At 37.8% G+C, this 20,513-nt stretch overlaps 1 protein-coding gene across 6 annotated transcripts in view; it reads left to right on the forward strand.

Annotated features, from left to right (window-relative positions):
• Positions 1-20,513, forward strand: part of Vti1a (vesicle transport through interaction with t-SNAREs 1A) — a 343,741-nt gene that overhangs the window by 1,745 nt on the left and 321,483 nt on the right. For all 6 annotated transcript variants that reach the window (XM_047551898.1, XM_047551899.1, XM_047551901.1 and 3 more), the window contains exons 2-3: positions 9,035-9,093; positions 12,811-12,921. In XM_047551898.1, coding sequence (XP_047407854.1) covers positions 9,035-9,093; positions 12,811-12,921 — 170 coding nt within the window. The remainder of the gene's footprint in view (positions 1-9,034; positions 9,094-12,810; positions 12,922-20,513) is intronic.

The raw sequence follows: 20,513 nt of genomic DNA on the forward strand, positions 1-20,513 counted from the left end.
TGAGTTCAAGTAAGGGAACAAGAGGAGAAAACCAAGGTAGCATATACCACCGAGCTCTGCTGCCTCAGAGATTTTTGTGGAGAAAGTGGCTGATGGCCTCATCACTTCACGATACATCACCTCGCCTCTTCTCTTCAGTTCTACTTTTCTCCACTGCCCAAGATCATCTTAATTTTGTTTCATTGTTGTTGGAGACTACTTCCTTTGAATTGAGTCCCAGAGCCTCAGAATATCAGGACTTGTGGTTCCAGTTGGATTTTTGCTCTTTTTTTTTTTTTTTGTAATGGTTTTAGCAATAGAAACATTTCTTTGTTTGGGCTGATGGCTTTATTATTGTGAGACTGTTTTACAAAGTAACAGTCATCTCTGAGTGCAAAGTTGTAAAAACTGTTTCCAAGAAAACAGATTTTGTTACTATAAAGTTTTCCTTGTTTGTTTATTTTAATGTAACAATTTTACCACATAAAAGGAAACATTTGAATTAAGGACCCGTAAAGCCTTGCCACTTTTTAACTGTAGTATAATGTAAGGCCTAAACAAGCACCTATATTTCAATTGAAAGGAGATTATATAGTAGGCATTGGAAAAAATGCTAATTTATTTGAATAACTAAATAACATGCAGTGGTTTCTCTCTTAATGATTTCTGTTTGCTCCTTTTATAATCTGCTTTATAATCTAATTGATAAATAGAAAAAGATTAAAAGTATTTCCATGTAGTTATGAATTTCTGATGCATTCCTGTGGACTAACAGAAATTAATATGTATATCCATAGCAAAACCAAAATGACTAAAAGTAATAATAATATCTCTCTCTGGGTATCATTAATGGTTGTGGTGCTCAGCTAAAATTGACTCAGAGGAGATAAACTATATTCACTTGAGTTAAGAAGCTTAAAAATTGGATCAGACATTTAAGCCAAAGTAGCCCATTTCCCAATATAATAATTTATTTTAACTGAAGAAGAGCAAGTAGGATCTATTGAAATCAACTTTACTCTCTGCTGTGAATGTACAATGTATTAATGTTACTTCCTAAGAGAATATAAAAGACTGAAGATTTAAACTTTTTAAAAAATATTTGATTACTTTGTAATTTTTTTAACAATAAAAAAACTTTGCTCTTAGACTAAGTGTTTGAATCTTAACTAATTTTAGTAATTGAACTGTGAGATGGGTGAGTTCCTTAATACTCTTAAGACATTGTATTTGAAAATTAATTTTTAATCATTACTGTTCAGTGGAAATTTCAGGAAGATTGGTGAGCAGAAACCACAACTAATAGTTTATTGTGATTTTCCTTTAGTAATGGGAACGAATTCCTAAGGGGAAACTACTTAGCCCAGGTGCAGAGGTTCCATTACATCAAGCAAGTTTCTTGACAGATCTTAAAAAGTTTTATTTTGCAATTACTTGCTTACCTCTCCATCCACTTGGACTTGTGAATTCTATCACATGGTGGCTGTAGTCAGAAATGTACCAAGAAAAAGTGGTTAGGACTGGCTACTAATTTCAGATCTGTTTAGAATCCCAGTTCTACTACTTAGTAAATATGTAATTATAGATAAATTGTTTGACTACTGTAACCCTGCCTCTTCTGTCTGCAGAATGAAAGGGATGGGGTTATAGTTTAAACCATACAATATTGTAAAAATCTAGTGAAATAATAAAGCATGTAACACACTAGCAAGTTCTTGCACAGAGAGAAAGTATGTGATAAACTAACCCTTTAGTGATATTACTGCTACTTCTGCTAAAAACAGCAGCAGGTAGGGTTTACCAGAACCCAGCTCCTCAGACTTTGTCATTTTGTACTCTTAAAGGAAACTTGTACTTCAATTCTTGCTTCTTTTCTGTGCCTAACCTACAGTAAAGTTTATTTCTGTTGATGAAGACTTAAATTTGAAGGGAAGTGAGTGATCAGGGACTTCTGGATGTGAAACTGAAATTAGATTTCAAACTCAGAATATGAAGAAGGGAATCATGTGGGAGAAGTGAAAGTAACGGGGCAAGACATCTGTCTTCTAGAAGGAAATGCTCAAGTCTGATGATTAGCTTTACCAAGCCCTGGAGGATTTAGGAGACAGACCATCTACACATCCATGTATGAATGTAGCTATAACCCTGTTACATGATTATCTCTGTTGCAAGGTGGCTGTAGGGGGAGAATTTAGAGGAGTGTGTTTTTATTAATATTGTGGTTCGCTTAAAATATATGTCACTCTAGAGCTATAGTGTCTACATGAAGCTATTGAGTATTTGAAATGTAGCCAAGTTAAAATGATAATAATTTGGATATATTGGGTTAAATGTTATTATAACTAAAATGTTATTAAAATTGATTTCAATGGTTTTTTTATTTTTTAAATTGCAGCTACTAGAAAGTTTGAAATTGCATATAATGATTTGTATTATATTTGTTCCTCTAGGAAGTTAGTTGAAGGGTTCGCTTCAGTTCTGATTCAGAAACTCATTGCTATCATAGTTTGCCCTTGTGAGGAGACTAGGTATCTTACAATCCGTTTCATGAGCTAATGGGCAAGGTCCAAATTTTTCAGTTATGTATGCAGGGAAAACAGCCTATAACTGTTACTGATGGCCTGGTTACATCTTAATTTTAAAGAAGTGAAGAATTAATGGAGTTTTATTCATTTTAGAATAATATCTGCACATGCATAAACAAATGTGTGTATATATTTGTGTGTGTATCTCTGTGTGTGTATTCTCATTCATTTTCACTGCCTAATCTTCAACAATTTAGTCCACCTAAGTAATAGCTTTATTGTTAAAAAAATAAACTATTTATGCAGAGTTGGAGATTGAACATATTAAACACATACTCTACCTCTGAGCTACAACCTGCCCCCCAGCCTTAAGTTTTTTGTTTTTAGAACAGTTTGAAAACTGTTACAGAAAAATCACTGAGAATTCTCATGTACCCCATGACTAGTTTCCCCTATTATTAACACCTTAATTTGATACAAATTTGTTATAATAAACCCATATTGATTTGTTATTATTAACTAATATCTATACTTTATTCAGATCTTGTTAGTTTTTTACCATTTCATAAGCCAATCCAGGATGCCACAAAATATTTTGTAGCCATAGCTTCTTAGGCTATTCTTGGTGATGACAGTTTCTCAGACCATCCTTGTTTCTAATAACTTTACAGCTTAGAGGAGTACTGGTAAGATATTTTGTAGAGTGTTTCCCAACTGGGATTTGCCCATTTCCCTCCTCATTCCTAGGCTGGAGTTTTAGGTTTGGAGGAAGAAGATCATAGAGTTAAAGCATCGTTTTCATCCCACTGTATCAAAAGTGCATTCTCAACATGACTTCCAACTACTGATGTTAACTTTGCTCACCTGTGCACTTTCCACATGTGGAAAGGAAATCACATGCATAGCTTATACCTGAGGATTAGGATCTTATGCCCTACATCCTTGAATACTGAGTATATACTTAAAATTATTTGGAATTCAATATGAAAGAGGTTTTTTCATCTCCATTAATTTCCCTATCCAGTCATTTATATCAGTATAGAATCATAGATATTTATATTTTGTGTTATACTTCAGTTTTAATTTATTTACTGTATTGCCCAAATTCTTCCATCTTTGATCACTGGAAGCCTTTTTAGTTGGCTTCTGTGTTCTTTTGACATACCCTTGTCATTGTGGAGTTTGTTTTTAGCACCTTCTTACTCTGATATGATGAGATACTCCAGTAGATGACCTTTCTCAGATTCAGACATCTCTCCAAGGAAGCCTGTTTTCTTTTATTGAGGAATGGTATAAAAAACCAAGATCTGGACACTAAGTGTGTTTGTTGCTAGTAGGTGTGTTTATTTCTTTTAGGGACTCTCAGCTGACCGAGTAAGGAAATTCATGTGTATGTACTAACCTATGTACATAAACCTGCCTGTAAGTATTTGTATATGTGTGTATATATAGTGAGTTAAACATGTGTTAATACTAGTGTCTTACACTGTAAGCCAGTACCAAATGGATCATTTTAGAATGACTTTGTTTTAATGTGAACCATTAGGTACCATGTTACATAGTGTAGCATTAGTAACATATACATTTTTATATTCTCTAACATGAAAAGTCTCTCTCTTTTATAATGGATTCACTCCACATTTCTCAGTTCATAATATCTGCTGCCAGTTTTATTTTACATTTCACAAAGACAGGTACCAGTAACTGAATTCAAGTGAGCTCTGACACTTTCATTGTACTTCATTGGGGGAATTCACTGCTGAGTAAGCATTCCTATAAACAATGAGAGTCACATATTATGCAAAGATTTGTGTGTTCATCATCACTAAGGACTTTGTTACTATGCTAAGACTTGTGTGCTCCTCAGAACTTGTCAAGCCTATATGCAAAAAAGAAAAAAAAGGGAGCGGGAGTTTATTTAGTATAGATTATATAATACACATAGAGGTGGTTAAAAGTTTGATTCAGAAAAACAGATCCCGTTGGGATTCCAACTCTTACATTTATTAGCTGTTGAACTTTGGAGAAATTATTCAATCTCTCTGAATTTGCTTAATGACTGAGAATGACTGTGATAATGTTAAATATGAACATTAACAGTAACTGTTACTTACCAAAAAGTCTAGCTCCTGGGAACATACCATTTGTAAAGGGGACGTGGTCTGGGTAGGCAGAATGAAACAATCTTGGGAATGACATGAATACTGCCGGGAGGTTATAGATGCCAAGTATTGCCAGATGTTTCTAAGGTCATCTAATTCAGCCCATCTCTCATTTTCTTTCTTCCACATGCTTTCCCTCCAAAATTCACCCTTTAACTTCTTTTCTTTTTGAAAATATGAGGAATACTACAGAGAGCCCATCAAAGATTGTCTCAGTTCCATCATTATTTCTGATAATACCACAATGAAGTGGATTTATTAGAAAATGGTCTACTCAGTTACTCTGGCCCCATCCCAATTTAATTATTTCAGAAAGGAAAACTTGCTATTTCAAGTGGTAAGATTTGCCAGGCCTGATTGATACAGTTTTTCTTTTGCTTAATTTCTCTGTGAATAGTAATTATGTTGCTAACTGGGAAGACTGATTCATTCATTCAGTAAGCATTTAGTGAGCCTCCACCAGGTACTCTTGGTGCTGAATATGGAGGTGGAACCAAGATGTGGCCAGGGTCTCCATGAACCACCCTGTGTTATTTTAATAAATTGTGACTCTCTGTCCCTCCACCTTTTGGTTTATGTTAGCTGAATCCTTTTTGTTGCGTTGGACCAAGAACCAAATGGTACCTTAACAAAAGGTTCTAGAAGGAAAAAATGAGGTTTGTTTAGGCAGTAATGAATTGAGGTTATTATATAGATTACATCCTAGAACGCCTGTGGTTATAAATAAAGTTGAAAATGTTGCTTGGGTCTGAATTGTGGAGGGCTTTGACTACTAGGCTCAAGCAATCCAATGAGAGCCACATTTTGGGAAGATTAAATGGGGAGATGGGCGGGCAGGCATGGAGACAGAGAAGCAAGGCTGTTGGTGGTATAGCTTATTTCGTAAATGCTTGCATTTTCCTGTATTTTTTATTCAATTGACCATTTTTTTTTCTTTTTAGAACTGATTATACATACCAGACTCATGGCTAGATTTTAGGACTATAAAGGTGATTGATATGGCTCCTGTATTCTTAGATTCTCCAAGCCTAAAGGCTAATCAGACCTATTTGAGAAATAAATCATTAGAATTATATAAAAGTTATAGTCATTTTATATAAAAATAAAAAAGTGATTAACTTGTTGGGTTAGGAAAGGCTTCAAAGACTTGGTGATTTCTGATTTTTTTTTTTACAGATTGCATTTTGATTCATTGTACACAAATGAGTTACAATTTTTCTTTTCTATGGTTGTGCACGATGTAGATTCATACCATTTGTGTAATCATACATGTACATAGGGTAATGATGTCTCTCTCATTCCACCATCTTTCATACCCCCTCTGATGGTTTTTGAATAGTAATTTGCCAGGTGGTCACACAGGGGATGAGCATGAACATTGGGATAAAAGCAGTCCTGTACATATTTCAAGGATAAAGATAAAAATTTAGGGTCAAAAATAAACAGTATGATCTTTTTAAAATTGATGAAATTCCCAGGTATGTAGCTGATCACTATAAGGGAAGATAAGCAGGGACTGAACTCCAAAGAATATTGACAGTTGAAAAGATCAGCTAAAAAGGAGGAAGCTCAGTAGAGGACAGAGGCAGGAGTGATCATTTAGGAGAATCACAAAATCAGGGTGTCACAGAAACCAGGAGAGGAGAAAGTTACAGGGAGCCACAAGATTAAACAAAAATAGGACCAAGAAGTCTATTAATTTGAATAAGGGAGAGGTTATTGGTCCTCCTGAGAGTTATTGCAGTGGAACAATGGTGGTGGGAACTGGATTATAGGGAGTGGAGGGGGAGGTGAGGAAGGGAAGCAGTCCACCATTGCTTTCAGGAAAATGGGCTGGGGATACAGGGGAGAAGTGTTAGCAACAAAGAGGTGTGAAGGTCAAGGGAGGCTCTTTTGTTTCATTTTGTTAATGAGAAAAAGTGATGCACTGTGAATTTGTCCTGGAAGTTCATGATACATACTTTCCCAACAACTTAACAACTGGGGACAATATTCATCTTAAAGAAAACAAGGTGTTCCTTCTGATAAGTAAATATATAATTTCACTTTTGATTCAAGATTGGCTTGTCTTATTTTGTATTCTATCTCTCATAAAAATACAGTACTATTCTATAACTGTGGGCAGATGTTAGAGGGATTAAAGTGGACCAGAAGCAAATAAATTTGTAGTCTTATATTAAAATTTTAATCTAGTCATAAATAGATTTATCTCTTTTCAGGGAGGGAAAAAGTCAAGTTGAGTTCTAATTCCAAATGTGCATTTTTCTTAGGGAGAAACTTATAGTATACACAAAATACCTTCTTTGACAGCTACTCTACTTCCTACGTTTGGGACTAACAAAGGGAAGAGTTGGGATTAGCAGAATCTAATTATTAGTCTAGTCAAATAATAGTTTCTACTAAAACTGTCCCATTTAGGGTTGACTTTTCTGAAGGACTAGTCAATTCGTAGGTACTGAACCTATTTCAGGTCTGATGACTTTTCCAATCAGTTGTATTAATCTCATTAAATCTATGTAACATAGACACATTTTTTTTTATTTAGTTATTTGGTACTAGGAATTGAACCCAGAGGTACTTAATCACTGAGCTACATCCCCTGCCCAACCCCCCCCCCCCCCCCACTTTTCTAAGAGACAGGCTCTTGCTAAGTTGCTGAAGCTGACTTTGAACTCGAAATCTTCCTGGCTTAGCCTCCTGAGCCACTGGGATTACAAGCTTGTGCCAGCACTCCCAGTGACATAAATATAATTTTATTTAGAAATTTGTTGGCAGAGGGAAACAAACTATGGTAAAATCAAGTATTTAGAATCAGAAACTAACTATACCTATCTCTCTATCTTTCATCTTTGTTTCTTTCTAAATGCTATCTTCATTTCCAATCACTGCGAATTCACTTTCTTCTTACAGTTAGACCAATGGATGCCAACAGCTTCTAGCTGATGTTCTCACTACCAGGACAGAAGAAAAGACTTTCCTCTTGCTCTAGAAATTTGATTGGCTTCCCTGTGTCATATGCCTGCTGCCCAGACAAGTGTGACCAGAGGGATTGAAACACTAAGATTAGTCCAGCTAGGATGAGTATCTTTAATTTGCCACAGAAGGCAGCATATATAAGGAGACAGCATTTTCCATTCACTTTCTTGTTGGAGATGGGGACCTCAAAAGAGTAGGGGCTATTGCCTGGGAAGAGAAAGGTGCTGGTATTAAATTATAAATGTTCAATAACTTTGATTAGCATAAAACTCAGTCAGAGTCTATGAACAAATAGGCTATTTGGTTTTAGAATAAGTTTATGGGAATGTTTTCTGAAATTATGTGCCAGGCCACATGTCTCTCAGCAAAGGGAATCATGGTTAGGTTATAATTTGATTTTGGTCAAACTTAAATAAGCCACATACAGATTTAGCACTTCACAATTTAAAAGTAATTTCATTTGCATCAAGCTTATTGGAGCTAAAAATAATCCAGTGGATATTTTTAATCTCCATTTTAGCGAGTACAAGACTGAGTCTTAGAAAAAAATTTATTTCCTGTCTAGGATCCTACAACCAGCTTTGGGTTTGGAATCAGTAGCTAAATTTCAAATATTTCTTCTATTATGCCCCTATTCTTAACTTTGTGTGTGTGTGTGTGTGTGTGTTGCTGAAAATTGAACACAGGGCCTTGTGCATGCTAGGCAAACACTTAAAACCCCCAAGATACATCTTCAGTCCAACTATGCCCTATTCTTAATGTTACTGAAAGTACGATTTAAAGGATTCTAAGATCTTACACATTTTAGGAAGTCTTTTGATGTGTAACTTTTAAATTATATTTATAAATCAATTATTCTCAATGTATTAAAGTTACAACTCTATAAATTCCTCAGGCACCCACTGAACATGTCAACAACATAACCTTTCCTAAAGAACAAAATGATTTTCAGTCTCCCTTAAAAATGTATGGCATCTCACTGGACGTGGCACATACCTGTAATCCCAGTGACTCAGGAGATCAAGGCAGGAGGATCGCAAATTCAAGACCAGCCTCAGCAACTTAGCCAGAACTTACACAACTTAGTGAGACCTCGTTTCAAAATAAAAAATGGGCTGGGGATGTGGCTCAGTGGTAAACCCCTATAGTACCACCCCCCTAAAAAAAGTATGGTGTCTCTTAACAATTAGGTAGCCTTAGGATTATGTATTTCCAGAAAACCCAGAGTCAATGGCTTAATGTGGTTTCTAACCTATTGAAGAATGATATGCTCATTTGCCTTATATTCTCTAATCTTATCAGAAAAGAAAAGGACATATAAAAATGGAAGTTTTCAGAATATTAAACGTATTTATATCCTTAGCAATTCCTTGTTATTATTGGTTTTTTCAGATGAGAAGAAACAAATGGTTGCAAATGTGGAAAAACAGCTTGAAGAGGCAAAAGAACTGGTATGTAGAGACTGACTAATGTAGTAACACAGTCCTGGAAGCTGATCCTTCTTCTAATCTCATTTATGCATTGTGGAAATGTGAGACTTTACTAATTAGTGTTTTAAATTTAGAATTCATCAGTTTTTAAATTTAAGGAAATTTAATAGCTTCTTAAGATTTTATTCTTTTTAATAAACATGATCCATTAAATGTCAACCTCTAGTTTTTATTCCTTCATAATATTTTTCATAAGAGCTATAAATTGCCAATGCTTTATAAAGGCATACTAGATAATACACTGGGGTAAATGTACTATTTGCTTTATAATATTTAGTTTTCTCAAAAAACATGGGAGGCAAGAACTGTTTGTCAGAAACTATGAGGGGTCTGAGATTTTCGCATACTTGTAACCTGAATAAACTTGTCAGTTTTATGGATGCTTATAGAAGACATGAAACTTCTAAGTCAGAAACAAAAGACTTTTGTCACTCATAGTGAAAACAGCTGCCAGAGCTTCAACCTGGTTCCATCAGTTCCCTGAGCCCCAGTTCCCACAGGATTAATGCAGGTAGGCCAAGATATTTTCTTACATAAGCAAAAATGAAATACCATACAGGAGGGGAACTAAGAGCCTGGGAAACAAACCACTCTATAGCAGCCAGGAAGCATGCCTACTTTCTGTCCCAGAGGGACACATTATTTCCTCCTTTAAGGTTATTTTCCTATGAAGAAAACAATGAAAGATAGCCCTGGTCAGAACCTTGTATTCTTGACATACCCAGCAAGCCAAATAGGAGCATAAGAGATTACTTTTGTTACCACCATTTTTTAGATTGGGACTGAGGTTTGGAAAGATGAAGTAACCTGTCTGAGACACCACACCTTGTTAAGTGGCACAGTAAAGATTTGTATCTAGATGTGCTAAAACTAAGGCTCTGGCTCATCCACTACTTTTTCATAGAAATAAAATCATAGGGAGCAAAAAAGAAAAGGTTAAAAAGTATCATGTCCCAATTTTTTACTTTAAAAACCAAGTATTACAAGTATGACTCAATCTATTTCTATGCATTGTGGTTCCAATTGAGTGTGTTACTTTTCTACAGAAATTTCTTGGACCTTTAGGTAGGCACAAGGACATTATAAATCTCTAAGAAAGGATTCTAAAGCTTAGCTACAGAGTGGAGCATCTCCCAAGCTATTTGACATAGAAATATTTGTTAACAGGACCATACATAAGAGGCTGCAGCCTGGGGAAGTATTAAGGAGTAGGCAGTTGTTCCCCGTGGCACAGTAGACATTCCTGCTGTCTTTGAGTACTAAGGCATGAACCTGAAGGGTTGCTGTTCCATCTTCTCTGTCAATGAAATCTGCTTGAGTAGATGCTTTTCAAGTCCCATAAGTCTATTGCTAAGGCTCTGCTGGATGCTCTCACTATCTCTAAAGGCTGATGTTACTGTCTCTATAGTGGTAGCTTTGCCTTTTGCCTATCCTTTGAAAGTTTTCTTTTAATACTTTTCTCCTTACTTTGGTTTCTTTTTATATTCAACTGCTTCTCTCATGCTTCTTGACTCTCTTACAAAAAGACTAACTTTTTATATACTAGAGGAAGTAACCAGGACATTTCTTCCTTCTGATTGGTAGGATAATTATGAATTGACAACTGATCAATTCTTTGGATCTTGCATTGATTTCTTATACTGTTGTTAAGTTCCCAGTAGCAAGTTTTTTGCCATCAAGATTGGTGTTTTTGTTTATGTCCCTTCCTCTAGAGACATTCTAGAAAGCTAATCTCCACATGACAACCAAGGTTTCACCATAACAAGAAGTATAGAGAGAATAGCTGTCTTCAGTTATTGCTAATGTAGAGGCTTTTGTGGATCTTGTTGTCTTTACCCTTCACTAATGTGGAGGCTTTTGTCTATGAGATGTATTTCTGTTTAAAATGATCAGAAAGCTGTTTGTTTAGTTCTGATGATATCATTGTTAATGATATTGTTGATTATATTATATACCATCCTTTTGATGAGAACGCTGATTTTAAAAAAAAATTGTTTTCTATTTGACTATTAAGATTGTGTTTCTGCCGAACAACTGTTTTGTGTTAGTCTCTTGGACACTGCATGTTTTTTAACTGTCCTGTTGTCCACTCTTCATTGGCCTCATAGATGTTGTGACAACATGGAAAAAAATGCACATTACCCTTATTCCTAGTTTTATTTTGTTTGTTGTATATTTCCTTTTTTCTTTCTTACCTACTTTTAACTTCATTTTAAATGTCCTTGTAAAATGCCTTAAAGAAAAATGTGCTTGATTCTCAGAATTTTGATGTGTGTGTACTTTTGTAATTGTCTCTATAATCTTGTTCACCTTTTTAGAATAAGTACTTAATGATGATTTCCGAGAAGTGCTTTAAATAATTGCCTTGCCAAGTAATGATTTAATTTGTTGGTACTTCACAATTAAGTTGGAACATGGCAACAATTTAAATGATCACTGTTTAAATCAAGACTAATTAATATTGTCTTTTTTTCTAATAAATGTTGAAGTCTGTTAATGGAAATGAGATTATTGGGCTTATCTATATTTTACTGTAGTTATTCCATTTCTAACTCTGGACAATTAGAGTTTTTATTAGTGACAAGCTTATATTGTTTGAGGGAATAACATTAGAATGATTTGTAAAGCAAAATATGTTGCAACATTTTTGTATGTAAGTTTACCAGGAATGGCCTGGGCCAATTTGTTGTTGTGGTTGATGATTTTTATTTTTCAATGCCAAGTACAAGTAAGCTACCTCTGCTCTTGTACTTACTCTATTTCTTCATTGGTAATCATTATTATTATAGTTTCTATTAATCTAGTCATCAAGTAGGAGACTCTGTTCTAAGCCTATTATAGGAATTACTTTGTTTAATCTTTATAGACCCTTGGGAAAGAGAGGTTGTTTTAAGAAATTAGAAAAAATAAGCAGAAAGATGTTAAATCATTTTTAAGTTTCTATAACTAGTAAGTAGTGGAGCCTCCAATGTGAACACAAGAATCTCTCTGCAAAGCCCAGGATCTCACCCATGATGGTATATCTGTATTGCTGCCCATTAAACTCTCCTGTGTAATATCCAAAGTTTTATATGATGACAAGTTGTTACAAAGTGCCCTGCTGTGATTTCAGCAAGCACTGTGTAATCTATTGTATCACTGTATTCACTTAACTTCTTGTCCATGTGGCTGTAAAGTATGAGGCATGAGACTGGTGTGTGATTTTCCTAATCTGAAAAGACTTTGCAGAAGAAATGTTACCTTATGGCTAAGGTTGGGCTGATGTTTCATGGATTTACTAAAGAAAATTATGATTTGGTTTATCTTCCTATCCTTTTGGAGATTCATAGTCTGGAGTCCAGACCAGGTTGGACTGAATGATGAGTCTACCCTAAGGATATTAAAATCAAATTATTAAGAATGTTTGGACTAATGCATACGTTTTAAAGGAAATTCTTGACAAAGTAAGCAGCTTGGCACTCTGTTACTTGGCAAGTACAGAGTAACTGCTTGTTGAACTAAACAAAAATTAAGCACAAGAGTAGCTCCAGTGTTATTTGATCGAAGGCAGTAAGCACCCTGGGCCTAGTTTCTCAACTATAAAATGAGGATTTGGAATAAAATCCTTTCAGCTCCAAGTGTTTGGTCAAATAAAGAATAATCATATGGTTTAAATCAGGCTTTTCTCTCCTATTCTAGCTTGAACAGATGGATTTGGAAGTCCGAGAGATACCACCCCAAAGTCGAGGAATGTACAGCAACAGAATGAGAAGCTACAAGCAAGAAATGGGAAAACTCGAAACAGATTTTGTGAGTTAAATCCCATTCTTTGTCATACTTACTGGTTTTTAAACTGAATTTTCACTTATGTTTTTTATTGTTTCCTCCTCCTGCCTTAATCAGTGTTAAGTCATCATCTCTAGGGACTTGTGCAAAAGGCAAGCATGTGTGCATGAATTAGAGAACTAAAATGGTGGTGGAGATAGTTATTGATGGAACTCAGGGTACACTGGATTCATGACTCACAAATAGATCCTAATCATGTGGTTCTTTGAGTCTGGATGATATTTATTGGTATTTAGTATTTATTAGAATTAAAAACCCAGTTTCTGGCCTTACAGAATATGTAGCCTTTAAGATATAGTACCATGGATGGCCTTTGGGACATCTAGTCTCCTGAGAATTTTCCCTATTTTTTTTTTTAAGCACTTTTTTTTTTTAACCTTTATTTAATTAATTAATTTATTTATTTTTATGTGGTGCTGAGTATCAAACCCAGTGCCTCACACATACTAGGCAAGTGCTTTAACACTAAGTCACTATTTTTGTTTGTTATTTCCGCAGTCTAACAGAGTGGCTGGGGTCTTGAACCCAGGCCTGGAGCATGCGAGGCAGGCACTCTACGTGACGGGCTATATTGCCAGCACAAGCCACTATTTTTTAATGCATGTCTCTATGTGTGTTTTTTCCTGAGATAAGCTCCCTACATTTATAGAGACTTGTGCTGTACAGATTGAATACAATTCCAATTAAAATTCCTATCATGTTCCTCATAGAAATAGAGAAAGCAATCATGAAATTCATCTGGGAGAATAGAGACCTGGAATAGTGAAGCAGGGGTTACCATAATACCATACCTTAAACTGTACTACAGAGCAATAGTAACAAAAACTTCATGATATTGGCACCAAAATAGACAGGTAGACCAATGGTACAGAATAGAAGACACAGAGACAAACCCACATAAATACAGTTACCTCATGCTAGACAAAGGAGCCAAAAACATACAATGGAGAAAAGATAGCCTCTTCAACAAATGGTGCTGGGAAAACTGGAAATCCAAATGCAGTAAAATGAAATTAAACCTCTGTCTCTCACCCTGCACAAAACTCAACTCAAAATGGATCAAGGACCTAGGAATTGAGACCCTGTACCAAATAGAAGAAAAGGTAGGCCCAAATCTTCATCATGCTGGCTTAGGATCAGACTTCCTTAACAAGACTCCTAAAGCATAAGAAATGAGAGCAAGGATCAATAAATGAGATGGATTCAAACTAAAAAGCTTTTTCTCAGCGAAGGATACAATCAATAATGTGAAAAGAGAGCTTACAGAGTGTGAGAAAATCTTTTCCACTTCAGATAGAGCACTAATCTCAAAAATTTATAAAGAATTCACAAAACTTTACACCAAGAATACAAAGAACCCAATCAATAAAAGGGCCAAGGAACTAGACAGACACTTTACAGAAGAAGATATATAGGCGATTAACAAATATATGGGCGGGGCCAAGATGGCGGACTAGAGGGCGGCTGCATTTCACGCTGCTCCAGGACGCAAGATTCAAAAGAGGAGATAGTGAGAGACTTGGGACCAACTCAAAGCTGCCGGGTGAGTCTCTCCTGTTGGGGAGGCGTCCCGGATGGGGCGGTAGCCCCGGAACGCAGGGAATTTGTGAAGTGGAGTTGCTCGGCGAGACGCCCCTCCCCCCCGCTGGAGCGGTAAACACGGACAACTGGGATCATCGTAGAGGAGGCGGCTCAGCATAGCGCTTGGACTCGAGCAGCCGCTGGGGCTCCGGGTGGCTGCCTGGGGAGGAGCTGCGTGGCGAGCTGTTTGGACCCAGAGTGACCGCTTCCGAACACCGGGGGGTTGCCCGGAGGAGGAGGAGAGGCCCGGCGGGTCGCTTGGGTCTAGGAGTGACTGCATCAGAGCCACGGGCGGTTGCCAGAGGAGGAGCTGCGTGGTGAGCTGTTTGAACTCAGAGTGGGTGCTCCTGAGCGCCGGGGGACTGCCCGGAGGAAGAGGAGGAGCGCGGCGGGACGCTTGGTCTGGGAGTGACTGCATCAGAACCACGGGCGGTTGCCAGAAGAGGAGCTGCGTGGTAAACTGTTTGAACCCAGAGCGAGCGCTCCTGAGTGCCGGGAGGTTGCCCGGAGGAGGAGGAGGAGCGCGGCGTGTTGCTTGACCTGGGAGTGACTGCATCAGAGCTGCGGGCGGTTGCCAAAGGAGGAGCTGCGTGACGAGCTGTTTGAACTCGGAGCAGCTGCTCCAGAACACTGGTGGCCTGCCTGGAGGAGGAGAGCGGTGGGACGCTTAGCCTGGGAGTGACTGCATCAGAACCACAGGCGGTTGCCAGAGGAGGAGGCGAGTGGTGAGTTGATTGGACTAAAAGCAACTGCTCCTGAACACCGGTGGCCTGCCTGGAGGAGGAGCGTGGTGAGTCACCTGGTCTCGGAGCCACCGTTCCTGAACACCTGGGGGGCTACCCCAAGGAGGAGGAGGAGGAACAGGGCGGGTCACTTGGACTTGGAGTGACTGCCTAGGGCTACGGGTGGTTGGCGGGAGGAGGAGACCCGAAGTGAGTTGTTTGGATTCCTAGTGACTGCGTCGGAAACCGGGCGACTGTCCGGAGGAGGAGGTGTGTGGCGGGTCTCTGTGTCTCGGAGCTATTGTACGGGGCTCCAGGTGGTGGCTCAGGGGAGGGGCTGCATAGCCAGGCGATTGGTGCAGAGCAGGGTCCCAGGAGCTAGGTGGCTTCTTGCTGGAAGAGCCGCACAGAGACACGCCTAGGGGCGGAGCGAAGTTTCCAGGGCGGCGGGCAGATTCTCTGGGAGAGGAGCCTAAGGAGACTCGCCTGCGAAGGGTGAGGCTCCCAGGCCCAGGACGTAGGTCCGGGCCCCTGGGATCGTTGCAGAAGAAGACAGCCCAGCCCAGGTGGTAGTTGTAGATTGAGGGGAACCTCTAGGAGGGCTACTGACTAGCGAGACGAACCCACCGAGTGACTCTTCCCGGCCGGGGGAGGTTTTCCCACAGGGACGGTAAAGCCAGAGACATAGGCACAAACAGGCCTTGCCTCAGCCCACAGTCTACTTCCCCGTTGGATGACCATTGGTCAACAAGTGGAGGCACCTCCGCCCACTAGCAGGGAATATACGCCACCTGAGGGTTACCACACCTAGAGAGGCAGCTTCTTCGTGGAGCTCTGCATTATCAACCTCCTCCAAGACTTCAGGCTACTGAAGGATAAGAGGGGATATACTAGCAATCTTCAGGGACATTATAAGTTGATAGAGGAAATCTGCAATATCTTAATGACCCACTGATCCCTGAACAATATGAGAAAACAAGGGAAGAAAATGCCCCAAACAAATCTAGATGTTACATCAATAAAATCCAACGACAGCATGGCAGAAGAAATGACAGAAAGGGAGTTCAGAATGTACATAATTAAAATGATTAGGGAAGCAAACGATGAGATGAAAGAGCAAATGCAGGCATTGAACGATCGCACCAATCGACAGTTAACAGAGCAAATTCAGGAAGCAAAAGATCATTTCAATAAAGAGTTAGAGATATTGAAAAAAAACCAAACAGAAATCCTTGAAATGAAGGAAACAATAAACCAAATTAAGAACTCCATAGAAAGCATAACCAATAGGATAGAACAGCTGGAAGACAGAACTTCAGATATTGAAGACAAAATATTTAACCTCGAAAACAAAGTTGAACAAACAAATATATGAAAAATTGTTTAATATGTCTAGTAATTACAGAAATGCAAATTAAAACCACCCTAAGATTTCATCGTATTCCAGTCAGAATGGCTATTATCAAGAACACAAGCAATAATAGGTGCTGGCGTGGATGTGGGGGAAAAGACACACTCTTACATTGCCATTGGAGTTGCAAATTGGTGTAGCCACTCTGGAAAGCAGTATGGAGATTCCTCAGAAAACTTGATATGGACCCACCTTTTGACCCAGTTATCCCACTCCTAGGTTTATACTCTTAATCACCTTACTACAGTAATGCAGCCACATCAATGTTTATAGCAGCTCAATTCGCAATAGCTAGATTATGGAGCCAACCTAGAAGTCCTTCAACAGATGAATGGATAAAGAAACTGTAGTATATATACGCAATGGAATATTTCTCAGCCATAAAGAATAATAAAATTATGTCATTTGCAGGTAAATGAATGGAATTGGAGAATATCATGCTAAGTGAAATAAGCCAATCCCAAAAAACCAAAGGCTGAATGTTTTCTCTGATAAGTGGTTGATGATACATAATGGGGGTGGGGGTCTTGGAGGGCAAGAGAAGAATGGAAGAACTTTGGATTTCGTAGAGAGAAATGAGAAGGGGCAAAGGGTGGGGGTATGAAAAATGGTGGACTGAGATAGACATCATTACCCTATATACATGTATGATTACACGAATGGTGTGACTCTACATCATGCACAACCATAGAAACGAAAAGTTGTACCCCATTTGTGTACAGTGAATCAAAATGCAGTCTGTAAAAATAAAAAAATAAGCAATAAACAAATAAAGAAATAAATTGTTAAGAAAAAAGGTTATATTATGTTCCTCCCTGCAAAAGATAAAAAGAACTCTTTGAATTAGTGCTTTGAATAAGTGATCCTTTATTTTGGTTGCCCATGAGAATACCAATCTTTCTCTTCCTCTATTTCTGGTTTTCAACTCTACCCAGTTTATAGCAAATTTAAGAATATAAATTAAAAGACAATGTTGAAGTTGTTAGTTATTAGAGTAGAAAAGACCAGATGAGCAAATCCCACTTCTGGTTATGTATCCAAAAGAAGGGAAGGCGGGGTCTCAAAGAGAAATCTGCGTACTCATGCCATAGCAGCATTTGCACAACAACAAAGAGGTGGAAGCAAGCAGTGTGTCTGTTGATCGACAAATGAATAACTGTGTCCCTGCCTACAATGGAATATTGTTTAGTCTTCCAACAGAAGGAAATCCTGACACATGCTAACAAGGTGGATGAATCCTGAGGACATTATGCTAAGCGAAATAAATTAGTCATAAAAGACAAATACTGTACAAGTCCACTTTCTTGAGGTATCTAGAGTAGCCAAGTTCATAGAAACAGAAAGTAGAATGGTGGTCGCCAAGGATACAAAGTTGTTTATTGGGCATAGAGTTTCAATTTTGCAAGATGAAAAGTTCAGTTGAGCAACTCCAACAGTTGGATGTATTTAATACTCTTGAACTGCACACTTAAAAATGGATAAGATGGTAAATTTTATGTTATATCTTTTTTGCCACAATTAAAAATAATTTTTTAAAGATACAGATAAAAATGTCAGACTCTGGGCATAATAACTTAGTGCCCTTTTATAGTCTGTCATAGGAAATTAGGATTTCAGTAAATAAATTTTACATCACTCACATTTAAACAAAAAACAGGTGAGAAAAGGGCTGAGCCTCACCAGTGAATGACAGGTTATGTGTTGATATGTAAATCAGCTGCATTTCTGAATCTGGGGTACAAATTCATAAAGAAAGTCAAGAATTTATGAGGATCTTTCCATGTGTGTTCCTATCTTAGATGTTTACTTTGGGAGTTTGCACCTTGTAATGTGCAGTAGATCTTTCCAGTACAATGCCAATGGCAATGGGCCTAGTAGAAATCTCTCTGAGTCTGGAAATAGGGTGATTTGCATTTATATGTGTGTTTATTTTATGGATATTGAATGGATATTTTCCTGAGAAGTTGTGATGGGCTGCATTAGTCGCCGTGTTAGTCAGCTTTCTGTGGCTATAACAAAATACCTGAGATAATCAACTTATCAATAAAATTTATTTTGGCTTATGATTTCGAGGTTTCAGTCCATGATTGATTGCCCCCATTGTTTTTGGGCCTGTGGCAAAGTAAAGCATCATGGCAAAAAATATGTGGTGGAGCAAAGCCATTCCCTCATGGTAGCCAGGAAGCAAATAAGGAAATAGTAAGGGGCCAAGGTCTCAATATTCCCTTCAAGGGCAAGCCCATCCCACCATGACCTAACCTTCCTCCACTAGGCCCACTTCCTAGGGCCTCCACCACTTCCCAATAGTGCCACAGACTGGTAACCAAGCCTTTAGCATGAGGTCTTTTAGGGGACATCTGAGATCTAAAACATAATATTCACTGTGATACAAATGCCTGTTAAACTGTGCTCCTATTAATTGTTTTGAAAATTAGAATCCATGATGGTCCTGAATTCAGAAAAGAAATGTAAATTCTTAGATTTTGTGCTCTGTAATAAATGAAACCCTCTCCAACAGCTTTGCACAAGGATGGTGTCTCTCAACAAGAATATGAGATATGGTGAGGAGATTGGATTTATTTAGGAATTTGACACCTTAAATTTCTACTTAGAATATTCTAACTAAAGTTAATGTTAAAGTAAGTTATGAAAGTAAAATAAAATATTTATAAGGATTATTTTAGTTTGCTCATCTCATTCTTAGGGCCTGCTTTTCCAAAACTTTTCCTTCTGAATTCTAGAAAAACTAAGTGTGTTAGTTTGCTCCAGCTGCCGTAATAAAATACCACAGTCTGAGAAGCTTGAACAACAGAAATTTGTTTTCTCACAGTTCAGGAGGCTGGAAGTCCAAGGTTGGGGTGTTGTCGGCAACATCAGTTCCATCTAAAGCCTTTCTCCTTGGTTTGTAGGTGGCTTCTTGCTTAGTATAGTCTTCTACTCATGTCTGTGTTCTAGTTTTGTAAGGACATTAGTCATTTTGAGTTAAGGCCCACACATTTTAACTTGGTTAATTCTTCGAGAACTGACCCGTCTCCAAATACAGTCACTCTCGGTACTGGCATTTTAGACTTTCACATAGAAATTTGAGGGAGATGAGAGTTCAGCCCAGAGTAATGAATTTAGTTTTGATCTTTATTCTTAATTTTTTTAGGAGTTAGATTATTTCTGTGGTTTATTATGTCATCTAACTCGATGTTCAATCTATTTTGTTTCCTGTAGAGCTTAATACTAAGTAGATTCTTTTAGAGTCCTTTACTTTATTTTAGGCATTTGGAAATTGGATTCTTGGATTAGTATTTCTTACTTAGCTATATTTTCTTTAATAAAGAATAATGGAACCATCAACAATGAAGTCAAATTTTTTCTCTAGGCTTTCATTAAATATTTGTGTGTGTGTGTGTGTATGTGTGTGTGTGTGTGTGTGTGTTTGGTATCACAACTTTCTTCTGTGTAAGGAAACACCCCCTCCGTTACCACTTCTACTGCACCCTGATTTGCAGTTTGTAAAGTACTTCAGCATGTAGTATTTCATTCCATGGTTTGAAGTGTAGAAAGAGCAAATGAATTGCTATCCTCCTTAACGCACGATAGACCCAAGAGGCTGAGTCTGAGTATAGATTTCCTTCAACAAAACTTTTCCCAGTCCTAGAGTATGAGGCACTGTCCTAGGTGCTGGAATACAGTGGTGAGCAAGATTAAGAACTTGTTCTAATGGAATTTAAATTCTAGTGGGGGGAAATTCCAGTGGGGAAAACAACAAATGAACAAATAAGCAAATACATATTGTAACTGCAGGTGGTGATAGATAAATGCTATAAAGAAAAATAAAGAGAGTAAATGAA

The sequence above is a fragment of the Sciurus carolinensis genome, chromosome 5 (genome assembly GCF_902686445.1).
Source record: "Sciurus carolinensis chromosome 5, mSciCar1.2, whole genome shotgun sequence".
In the NCBI taxonomy this organism is placed as follows: domain Eukaryota; kingdom Metazoa; phylum Chordata; class Mammalia; order Rodentia; family Sciuridae; genus Sciurus; species Sciurus carolinensis.